Source organism: Rhea pennata, chromosome 29 (genome assembly GCF_028389875.1).
Source record: "Rhea pennata isolate bPtePen1 chromosome 29, bPtePen1.pri, whole genome shotgun sequence".
NCBI classification, from domain to species: Eukaryota; Metazoa; Chordata; class Aves; order Rheiformes; family Rheidae; genus Rhea; species Rhea pennata.
Window position 1 is genome coordinate 5,071,101 of NC_084691.1, and position 10,546 is coordinate 5,081,646.

Genomic DNA, 10,546 nt, shown 5'->3' on the forward strand with positions numbered 1-10,546 from the left:
CCAATGGGGGCTGGCGGGGGGCCGGCACCCCCACCCGCGGCCTCCCGCCCGCGCAGCCACTGTGTCAGCGGCAGGCACTCGTTGCACCTGCGGTGTCACGAGAACGCCCACGCCAGCTCCCCTCCATGCCGTGCCACCCCGCCAAACCGGGGAGCTCCAGCCAGCAGCAGCCCCCTGAACACACACCTGCACACACAGCGCGAGCCATCCTCACGCTGCTGCTCACGCTGCTGCGCTTGCTCTGCAGCCAGGCTGCTGGGCTGGCACCGTGATGGGGCTCTGGCAAGCTCCCAAACACACGCAAGGCACATGCGTGTGCAGCCATGCACAAATGCATGCACTCATCCGTGCACACGCATGAACGCACATGCACAAGCTGTGTAACGCCTGTGCACCCACCCCTCTGTGACCAGCAAGGGCCATGCCGGGGGCTCCGGCTCCTTGGCCCCCTCTGCATGGCCGTAATGGGGGCCTGAAGGCCGGGGCGTGCAGGAATGGGGGAAAAGCGGAGAGAAAAAGGAGTGAAGAGAGACAGAGCTGGGTCAGGCGAAAGGCAGGAGGGAGCCAAAAGCAGATGATGAGCGAGAGCCAGGACTGGGGACCGCGCAACAGGCGGCTGGGCACGGGAAGGCAGAGTCACACGCGGCGTCGCACCCTGCGGCAGGGCCGCATCTGCAGAGCCACCGACGTTAATTAAGTCGGAGCTGGGCCAGTGACGGCCTAATTAATTAATAACACCTACTTGTGCGGTGCCAAGCGCCACGCAGCCGTGAAGTACAGCGGCGCTGCGGGCTGCAGCGAGCTTGTTTACGGCTCTCGCTCCTCTGCGTTCACAGCCGAGGGGTCCCGGCATGGTGAGGTGATGTGGCGGAGAAACAGGGAGGGTTCTGGTGCTCATGCGGCTGGGGCACGCGGGGATGTCAGCCTCAGCGAGGCCCCACACATGTGCACATCCCACACGTGTGCACGCATGCCCCAGTGCATGTCCCATACGCAGGCACACGCACACACTGTCCCAGTGCCCCAGCACCTGCACGACTCAGGCGTGGACGTGCACACCCCACAAGCTTGCACGCACATCCCACACATGCACATGCACGCCCTGCACGCGTGCACATGCAGCCCCAGCACGCGTGCATACACGTGCCCCTGCAGAGGATGAGCTGCAGCGCTTGCTCTGAGGCCCACTGGGGAGCTGCCACTGACGTGACGGGGAGGTGTCAGCTCTCCAAGTTAATAGGGGTGACGTGCGGGGACAGGAAAAACAAAAACCCTCTCTGGGAGCACGATAAGTGCAGGAGAGCAAAAGTGGTGGGGGGCTGCAGGGAGGCCAGGGCTGCAGCCGTGGGCTGCAGCGGGGGCCGCAGCTGGGTGAGCAGAGGAGCCGAGCGGGGCCATAGCCGGCCAGGAGCCTCCCACCTGGGGCTCGGCTGCAGGGAAGGGGCGCAGCGAGGAGCCGTGCTGCTGGCAAGCGCCTCGGCATGGGTGGAGGAGCCAGCGAGGCTCCGTGCCAAGCTGGGGGTGCAAAGGGGGTCCTGCACTGGGGTGCAAAATGGGTCCTGCACTGGGGGGGGGGGGTGCAAAGTGCGTCCTGGATGGGGGATGCAATGGGGATCCTGCACACCGGCACGCAGGTCCTGCGCTGCGGTGCAAAGAGGGTGGCCAGGCGGCCGGTTGACGCAGCAGGCGGGGGAGAGGTGAGAGCGGGCGCAGGCAGGCGGGTGCTGAGGGCTCCCGCGCCAGTTGCCTGCAGCCGCCCAGCAATGGCTCCCGCGGCAGAGCGAGCGCTCGATAGGAGAAGCGGCTGCAATTTGAGGCTTTTCCAATTGCTGCTGTGCTGAGGTTTCGCTGCAGTCGGGTGACCGGTGAGGTGTGGGGCCGGGGGGCTCCCTGCATCCCCGCAGCAGGGGCAGCCCTGGGGCCGTGGTGCTGCCTCTGGCCCTTCCTCAGTGCCACAACCCAGGGCCAGGGCACCTGGGTGCTTGGGTCCCCTGGATGCCTGGGTCCCCATCGCCTGCGAGGGGTGGGTCCTGGGGGACGTCCTGCCACAGCGTCACCATCACATGCATGATACCAGCGTCGCTCCGTTTATTGGGTTTGCAGCAACGCCGCTGCCCTCGCCCGCGGAGCACGGGCCCCACGGGAGCGGGCGCCGGGGCGGGGGAGCGGGCGCCAGGCACCGGGGGTTCTGGAGGGCTCAGTGGACCAGGACCTCCATCTTGTGGCTTCCCTTCTTCTTGCAGACGGGGACATCGTGGCCGCCCTTGGCCGACTCCACCACGGTGACGGCCACCTCGCCCTTCTGGAAGCGGGTGGAGAACCTGGGGAAGGGGGGGCGGAGCTCTGAGCAGGAGGTGGGACACACTTGGCCACACCCCCCTGCCTCCTGCCCAATGAGCTGCCTGGGCTGGGCCCTCCACCAATCAGCACTCTCCAGCTTGTGTCCCACCCACCCTTCCCTGTACACTACCTGAACCCCACCCTGGCAGGCTCCGCCCCCATGAGCCTAGCCCCGCCCCAGGAGGCCCACCCCTGCAAGCCCCGCCCCCACGAGCCTGGCCCCGCCCCAGGCCCCGCCCCCATACTGGTCGGTGATGTGCAGGGGCAGGGCCTGGGCCGTGGTGTCCATGAGGGTCTGGTGCAGGCGGGTGATGAGCTCGATGAGGTGGTCGCTGACGAGCAGGAAGTCGCCCTTGGCCCCCCCCGAGGAGGTCTGTGGGGCAGGAGAGGGCTCAGCCCCGCCGGCCCCCAGCCCCCCGGCCCCCCGGCCCCCAGCCCTACCTCCTTGAGGTGCAGCGCCAGAAAGCCGTCGGAGAAGCGGGTGACGGAGACGCTGCGGATGTCGCCCAGGCTGAGCACGGTCTTGGGCTGGGCGCCCTTGGGCTCGGCCAGCACCAGGTGCTCGGTGGTGAGCAGCAGCAGCCGCGGCACCGTCTGCGGCGGGGCAGCGCATCAGCCCCGGGCCCGGCGCGGCGCCCACCGCCGGCCCCCGTCCCCACGGCTCCCACCTTGCCGCTGGCTCGGTTCACCTTCCTCACGGCCTCGGCCATCACCAGCTTGTCCTTGGCCACCGCGTGGAGCTTCTGGTACTTGGGGTTCTGCGTCAGCCCCAGGTACTCGCCCTGGAAGGGCTGTGGCAGGCTGGGGGCCCGGGGGGCTGTGAGCTGCCCACGCCATGGGGGGGCCTGCAGCCACCTCCCTGCTGAGCACCCGCCCACCCCCTGCCCCTATCTCCCCCTGCACAGCCTCCTGCCCCATGCATGCATCCCCCCCCGGACAGCCGCCTGCCCATGCACCCATCCCCCCCCGGACACCCATCTGCCCCATGCACCCATCCCCCCCCCCACGCACCCGCCCACCGCTGTCCGTCCCTGCAACCCTGGCCAAGGTGGCACCTTTTGGGGTACAGCGTCTTCTTGTCCTTGAAGAGCTCGCTGGCGCAGAGCTTGGCCTGCAGCAGGGCCCTGCGCTGCGGCGTCAGCTGCTCCCGGTACCTCTTGCACTGCCGAGGGAAGGGAGGACGTGATGCCACCAAGTCCCTCGGAGCTGGCCCCGGCCCCGCTGCCCCCGCAGCAGCTCCCACCTTCCAGTGGTAGAAGATGTCCTTCAGCTCCTGGTTGGCCGTGGCCAGGAACTTGTAGGGCGCTGGGGGCCAGGTCCGGTCCATCACCGCCAGGGGCGGGAGGTTGTGCTGCAGCCCCACGAGGAACTTCTGCACCTGGGGCGAAAGTGCGGAGGCGCTGGGAGCCGCGCGGAGCCGACCCGCCGGGGCCCAAGCGCTGGGGCTTCGGGGCTCGAGCGGGGCCGTGCCCACGGCCCCGCTCCCGGCCCGCGCGCCCCGGCGCGCTGCGCGCCGCTCACCAGCCGCCGGTAGATGAAGTTGGCCAGCCGGGCACTGGCCCCGGAGCGGAAATACTTCTTGTACGTCTTGCGGACCTGCGGCGGGACGCGGCCGTCAGCGGGGACGCCGGCCGCGGGGGGTCCACGCACGCGGGGGTGCGAGCGCAGAGGACAGCCGCCCGGCCCGACAGCGTGGGCAGGGGCGAGACAGAGCCCGGGACGCAGCGGAGGGACAGCAGGACAGAGCAGCGGGCGAGGAGAGCGCGGCCGGCCCGGCCCGGTGGCCGCGGGCCAGCCCCGTTACCTGGTACCCTTTCCAGTAAGCCGAAATGGTGCTGGCAGCCTGCTGGCGGCGGCGCTGGACCTTCAGCTCCCGAAGGAGCCTGCGAGACTGCGGAGGAAGGATCAGAGCCCAAAGGAGCCCAGAGGCGGGGAGAAACACCAACACACACAGGGAGCCGGAGGGAGAGAGCAGAGGCAGGAGAGGAGGCAGCAGAGGCGGAGAGGGGACGAGGCGGGAGCGGGGAAGCTGCGGGGCTCCCGCGCGCGCCGCCGGCTCACCTTCCAGCCCCGCGCGTACGCCTGGAGGAGCAGCGCCGAGCGCTTCATCTGCTGGTACCTGTGCTTTTGCTGCAGCGGGGAGAGCCGGGTGAGCGGGTGCCGGGCCAGGCGCCTCCGAGCGGGGGACGCGGATCAGCCCCCTCCCTGGCCTGGGACGGACGGCGTGAGACACGGCAGCCGCCCCCCCGCCCCCCGTTACCGCGTGGCACCGGAACCAGGCGGCGATGAGGATCTGGCTCTTGCGCATGAGCTGGAACTGGGTCCGGCACCGCCAGCCCCGAAATATCTTCTGGATGAGGGTGGCCAGCTCGGCCACGCGCTCCTGCCGCCGCCGCTCCAGGTCAAAGAGCTGGGGACAGCGAGGGCAAGCGCTGGGGTGCAGAGCGGGGCTGCAGCCCCCGCGCAGGGGCGACAGCGTGGCGCTCGGCCCTCCCCAGACTCACGGTGCGCGGCGAGCGGATGAAGAGCTTGCTGTGCCCGTATGCCAGCTCCTCAGCTGGGATCGGCAGCTCCGCCAGCAATGTCTCGGCTCCAGCCCTGTGCCGCCATGGGGATGCGGGACTGTCAGTCCTGCCCGCACCACGGAGACGGGAGCAAGGGCCCCATGCACCACGGCCCCCTGTGCACCACCTTCTCCCATGCACCACATTCCCCCCTGTGCACCACCTTCCATGCACTACGCTCTCCCTATGCGTCCCAGTCCCCACCATGCACCATGTTCTCCCCCTGTGTGCCCCAGTCCCCCTACCTCTCGCTCCCAGCCCAGTGTGGCCATGTCTTCTTGCAGAGCATCTTGTAGCGCCCCAGGAAGGGGCCGTAGAGCTGGCGGAAGGCATAGCCCGCCCGGCGCACCCGCACGTTCTCCAGCAGCCCCAGGTAGCGGATCTGCGCCAGCACCAGCTCCGGTGTGAACAGCATCGCCGTCTTGGTCTCGTTGGGCTTGATGCACCTGGGGAGGAGGGGAGTGGTGGGTTGGGAGCGGCCCGGCGCTGGCCGCAGTGTGGGACCTCCCCGGCTCCTACCTGACGTAGTTGGGGTTCTTGGAGTAGAGGTTCTTCATGAGCGTCGCCACCGAGGCCTTGAACTGGGAGCCGGCGGTGGGGGGCAGCTTGAGGGAGACCTTCTGGGGGTCGCCCTCGGGGAAGAGGGAGCGCAGCAGCGGGTGCCGCGAAGCCCACATGGCCTGCGATAGGTCCCGGAAGAGCAGGTCGGTGTTCTTCTCAATGAAGCCCGTCACGTTGTAGGTCACCTGGGAGCGGGGGCGGCGTCAGCGCTGGGCGCGGCGCCGTGGCAGGGGACCCCGCGGAGCGGAGCGGAGCGCTCGGCCCGCGGGGTGCCCCGCGCGGCCCACCTTGCCGGCGTAGTGGTGGATGCGGAAGCAGCGGGGCGGCAGGCTGGCGTCGGTGACCCGCCTGGCGTTCTGCGTCTCCTTGCTCTCGTAGTGCCGGTGGGCAGCGCACGCCTGGTTCAGCTTGCCGAGGAAGGTGTCCTCGTTGACGGCGCCGGGCCGCAGACACTCCTCGTCCAGCATGGCCAGGATCCCGCAGGTGCCCTGCGCCGCGGTGCGCAGCGTCGCCCTGAGCCCTGCCGCGCTGCCGAAGCGGCCCCGGCCCGGACCCGCCGAACCGCCCACGTCCGATCCGCCCCCGGCTCTGCCGAGCGCCGTCTCGGCCCGGCGCAAGGGAGGGAGCCGGGACGCAGACACCTGCGTGCGTCGGGGCAAAGCGACTCACGTTCTCGATCAAGTTGCAGATGATGCTGTTGTCGAAAAACTCCACCGGGGTCCACGGGATGCCCTGGGAGCAGAAGGGGCTCAGCCGCACGGCCCACCGGCCGGCAGGGGCAGGAGCCAGACGTCCGGCGTGGGGAAGGGGATCCCAACCCCCTCCCCGCCTTCCTGCTATTGAGCCTGCTGCCGGTGGGGAGCGGGGCGAGGAAGGGCCGCGGCGCAGAGCCGTCTGGGGCACTTTTCCGGCCCCTGAGGGCCACGTCCGGCCCGGGTACCTCTCGCACGTATTCCTCCTGCTCCTCCTTCAGCGTCAGCAGGATGAAGATCTGCTGCAGCTTCTCGTTGCAGTAGTTGATGACGAACTGCTCGAAGCCGTTGTCCTGCGGGAGAAGGGTCCCCAGCCCTGCTAGAGCCCGCGGCCGCCCGCCGACCCGCCCCCGCAGCCGCGCTGCTCACCTGGAAGATCTCGAAGCCGTAAATGTCCAGGACGCCCATCACCTTCCTCCGCTTGCCCGGCTTGACCTGGGAGACATCGGGCGCTGAGCGGGCCGGGCCGGGCGGGGGCCGGCGTCCCCGGCCGCAGCGACCCTCACCTGGATGCTGGCGTTGATGCGGCTCACCAGCCAGTCGAAGAGGCGGCTGTAGATGTTCTTGGCCAGCGCGTCCCGCCCATAGTAGCCCTGGGGAGAGGAGGGCAGGGCTCGGTGGGGCTCAGGGCGCCGGCCCCGTGGGGCCAGGGCAGCCCGGGTCCCCCCACGCACCTGGGAGACGCTGAGGCTGGTGAGCACTGTCTCGTCGCGGGCCTTCACGGTGCGGGAGCAGAGCGCCTGCTCCAGGGCGCTGGCGTCCAGCCCGACGAGCTGGCAGATCTCCTGCAGCTCTGCGCAGGGAGACAGCGGTGCTGGGCCGGACAGGGGCCAGACCCGCGCCTCCGGCCTGGCCCGGCCCGGCCCGGCCCCGGCCTACCTCGCGGCTCTGCGATGCTGCTGGCCTCCATCCCGCTGGCCTGGAAGCAGCTGCTGAGCTGCACGTTGCCCAGCTTGAGCACGACGGCCGTCACCTCCAGCAGCGCCGTCACCTCGGCCGGTGAGAAGCCGATGACTCCCATGGCGTCCTGGGGACGGGGATGGGCGGCTCAGCGGCCCGGCCCGGCGTGGGGGTGATGGGCTGCGGTGACCCCCGGCCCCTGGCACCTGCACGGCGCGGAAGTTGGCAGCGTCGTCCACGCCGGGCAGGCTGCAGCTCTCGCGGTTGAGGTAGTCGTAGTGCTGGCAGTCCCGGCGCAGCCCCAGCCGCTCTGGGGGCCGACGGGGCGGGATGGGACGGGGGTTGGCCACGGCGCCCCGCTCCCGCCCCCCCTGCCCGGCACCTACGGAGCAGCTCGGCCGAGCCGCCGGCCAGAAGCTGGTAGAAGATGTGGAAGTTCCTCTCGCCCTGCACGTGCCGGACGACGCGGGATTTCTCCAGAAGATCTGGCAAAGGGGGTGGTGTCAGCAGGGGGGCCGCGACGGGACCCCCCACCGGCAGCACCGTGCTCACAGTTGCTGATGACGCCTCCCAGGGGCTCGCCCTTGAAGTCGAACTCCACGTCCATGTACTTGCCCTGGAGAGGGGACCGGGCTCAGGGCGTCCCGTGGGGCGCCGCTGCCTGGCCCTGGGGTGTCCGGCCCCGCCACCCCCCTCTGCCAGCACTCACAAATCGGGAGGAGTTGTCATTGCGGATAGTCTTGGCATTCCCGAAGGCTGCAGGAGGAAGAGGAGAAGGAGGAGGAGCAGGGGGGCCTGGGGCGGCTCCGGCGGCTGTGCGGAGCCCTTGGCCCCCGGCGCTTACCCTCCAGCACCGGGTTGGACTGCAGCAGCTGCTCCTTCACCTTGGTCACCTCTTTGCCCTTGCCGCACACAGCCGCCACGTAGGACATCACCAACTTGCTGGCCTCTGTGGTGAGGGGCAGTCAGCGGTGGGGTCACTGAGCCGCCAGCCCCCCCTGCCAGCCCCTGGCGCTACCGGTCTTGCCAGCGCCGCTCTCGCCAGTGATGAGGATGCACTGGTCCCGGTCCCGGTCCCGGAGCGAGCGGTAGGCATCGTCGGCGATGGCGTAGCTGGGGGTGAGGGGGCAGAGAGGGGCTGCAGGAGAAGCGCCGAGTCCCCCCAGGGCAGCCGCAGGGCTGCCCCACGCCACCAGACCCCATGGCCTGGGGCCCCGCGGGTGACACCACCCACTGCGCTCACATGTGGGGCTTTACAGCGAAGAAGTTGCAGCTGTGATACTCCTGCACCTTCTCAGGGGTGTAGATGGGCAGGGAGCAGTAGGGGTTCACTGAGATCACCACGTTCCCAATGTATGTCTGTGGGCGGCAGGGGCCACGGTGCACGCAGGGCCACAGCGAGCCAGCCCAAACCCTGCGCCCCCATCTTCCCATCCTGACCCTCTGTGCCCCTGTCTCCCCATCCCGACCCCCCATACTCCCCAAATCCCCTTCCCAACCCCCTGTAGGCCCCTGTTTCCCCATCCTGACCCCATGCACTCCCCATCCCCAGTGCCTCCACATCCCCAACCCTGAGCAACTCCTCCCTGCACCCTGCGTCCCTCCGCCTCCCCCCCTCGAGCCCCCAGCCCACTGCCCACGTAGATGTCCCCGCGCTGGAAGCGCTGCTGCAGGGCACAGAGCAGTGACTCCTCGCTGAGCGGGTCCAGAAGCACCAGGTCCCCAGCGGCTGCAGCATCCAGCAGTGATGCCATGGCTTCCATGGCTGGGTGGCTCTGGGGCAGCTGGGGCAGACCAAAGGGTTGCAGTGCAGCAGCCCCTTCCCTCCAGGTGCCAGACACCTGGGCTCACAGCAGTCCCTTGCCTGTTGAGGCCCCAGCTGCCTGGGGTGGGCAGAGACATGCCAGGATGCGCATGCCAAGGTACAAAGCACCAGCTGATCCTGGCACAAGGTGGGGCAGGATGCAGCCCATGGCCAGGAGAATGCAGCTTGGCCCCCCCACACCCACGAGAGCCAGTGGTTCTGGGTCCTCTATGTGCCCAGCTCCCCCAGGCACCACAGCGGTGCAGGCAGCCCATGGGGACAGGGACAAGGCCCAGAGAACTCCTTCGGGAGACCTCCACGTCTGGGTGGGGGCTGCGGGGGCAGCAGGACACCGGGGCTCTGCCTGCTGTGGCTGCCGGGAAGCATGGGAGCCAGCCAGGAAGCTTGGACACCTGGGCCCTATTCTTGTAGCACAGACGAATTCAGCCTCCACTTCCTCCCTCCTTCCTGGTAGGAGGGAGCCGGGGCTGGGGTGGGGGACACAGGCTCGGAGCAGCCCGGCTGCTGCAGACCCAGTGGCACCCAAGGGCGAGCACGCTGGCTCCCCTCCTGCCGTTCGCCCTGGGGCATAACTGCTTGCCTGTCTTTTATAGAGCAGTCGTGCTCCCCTTCAGACCTTCACCCTCGCTTTACAGTCCGGGCGCTTGCTCTTCCCAGGGCTGTAAACCCAGCCCTGCTTATCAGTGCCCGGGGAAAGGTCAGCCACGAGCAGGCAGGGAAGGAGAGGGTGACCGGGGGGGGATGGAGGCAGACCTGGCCAGGGCCGCTCGGCTTCCCCCACTAGCAGCAGCCTCCCACAAGACGTGACCCTGGCCGGAGCCTGCTGGTCCCTGCATCCTCCTGTGGAGCTGGGCACTGGCACAGAGACCCCCTCTCTGCTGGGCGAGGGACCCCAGGCTGAGCACCCATGGGTGGGGAGTGCTGTGCAAGAGCCCTCCCTCCCCCCCCCCCCAGAGCTCCAGGGCAGCCCCAGGCTCCCCTCCATCATCCCACTGCTGTGCCGGGTCTCGGAGCTCCCCGGGCACCCCAGGGCGGGGGTGCCCCCCGAGACATGGGCTCTGCGGGTGGGGTGCCCTCAGCCAGAGCCCGGAATGCCGGGGCAATCAGGCGTGTCTGGCTGCTGGCTGAGAGCAAAGGGCTCCACAACTCACCTCCCTGTCGGCAGCAGCAGCTCCTGCAGTGGCTTCAGCTGGGGCTGCCTAGGAGCCGGCCGGCCTGGCCCAGCCCAGCCCGGCCCAGCCCCACGGGTGGCCCACGGAGGGGCGGAGGGCAGGCGGAACCTCCCCTAGGCACAGCCCAGGGAAAAGGCTGCTCTGCCGGGACGGCTCACAGACAGGGAAACCAAGGCAAGCAGCAGGGTGGCAAGTTGGGAAGCGATGCCAGGCTGCTCACCTGCCCCTGGCGGTGGGCTCAGCCAGGCTGAGCTGTTACTGCTGCCTTTTCCTCCACCCCCAGCAACAATTTATAGCCGGAACAAGCAGGCAAACTCAATTGCAGCCAAGCAAACAAAGGGAGCTTCCTTCCAGGGCTCCAGGAAACCAGGGCAAGGTACAGGGCTAGGAATGCCCTGGGCTGCTCCCCAGGGGAAAGGCACCTGCCCTCAC

The 10,546-nt window shown here is 69.2% G+C and overlaps 1 protein-coding gene across 3 annotated transcripts; it reads right to left on the reverse strand.

Moving 5' to 3' along the window:
* Positions 1 to 2,118: 2,118 nt before the first annotated feature.
* On the reverse strand, positions 2,119 to 10,222 carry MYO1A (myosin IA). Of its 3 annotated transcripts, XM_062597546.1 has the most exons (29): positions 10,094 to 10,222; positions 8,758 to 8,901; positions 8,361 to 8,476; positions 8,136 to 8,230; positions 7,962 to 8,066; positions 7,827 to 7,873; positions 7,670 to 7,733; positions 7,504 to 7,602; positions 7,324 to 7,427; positions 7,097 to 7,244; positions 6,892 to 7,010; positions 6,724 to 6,810; positions 6,587 to 6,652; positions 6,406 to 6,510; positions 6,135 to 6,197; positions 5,753 to 5,953; positions 5,424 to 5,650; positions 5,150 to 5,350; positions 4,845 to 4,938; positions 4,601 to 4,750; positions 4,402 to 4,470; positions 4,145 to 4,231; positions 3,862 to 3,936; positions 3,584 to 3,718; positions 3,396 to 3,502; positions 3,009 to 3,141; positions 2,782 to 2,934; positions 2,586 to 2,713; positions 2,119 to 2,321 (listed from the first exon to the last, which is right to left on the reverse strand). In XM_062597546.1, exons 2-29 carry the CDS (start codon positions 8,878 to 8,880, stop codon positions 2,198 to 2,200), a joined length of 3,225 nt encoding a protein of 1,074 aa, XP_062453530.1. In that variant the 5' UTR covers positions 8,881 to 8,901; positions 10,094 to 10,222; the 3' UTR covers positions 2,119 to 2,197. The 3 variants fall into 3 exon arrangements, with proteins under 3 accessions (XP_062453530.1, XP_062453531.1, XP_062453532.1); XM_062597547.1 differs by lacking the exon at positions 4,145 to 4,231; XM_062597548.1 differs by lacking the exons at positions 2,586 to 2,713; positions 2,782 to 2,934; positions 3,009 to 3,141.
* Between the last annotated feature and the right edge of the window lie 324 nt (positions 10,223 to 10,546).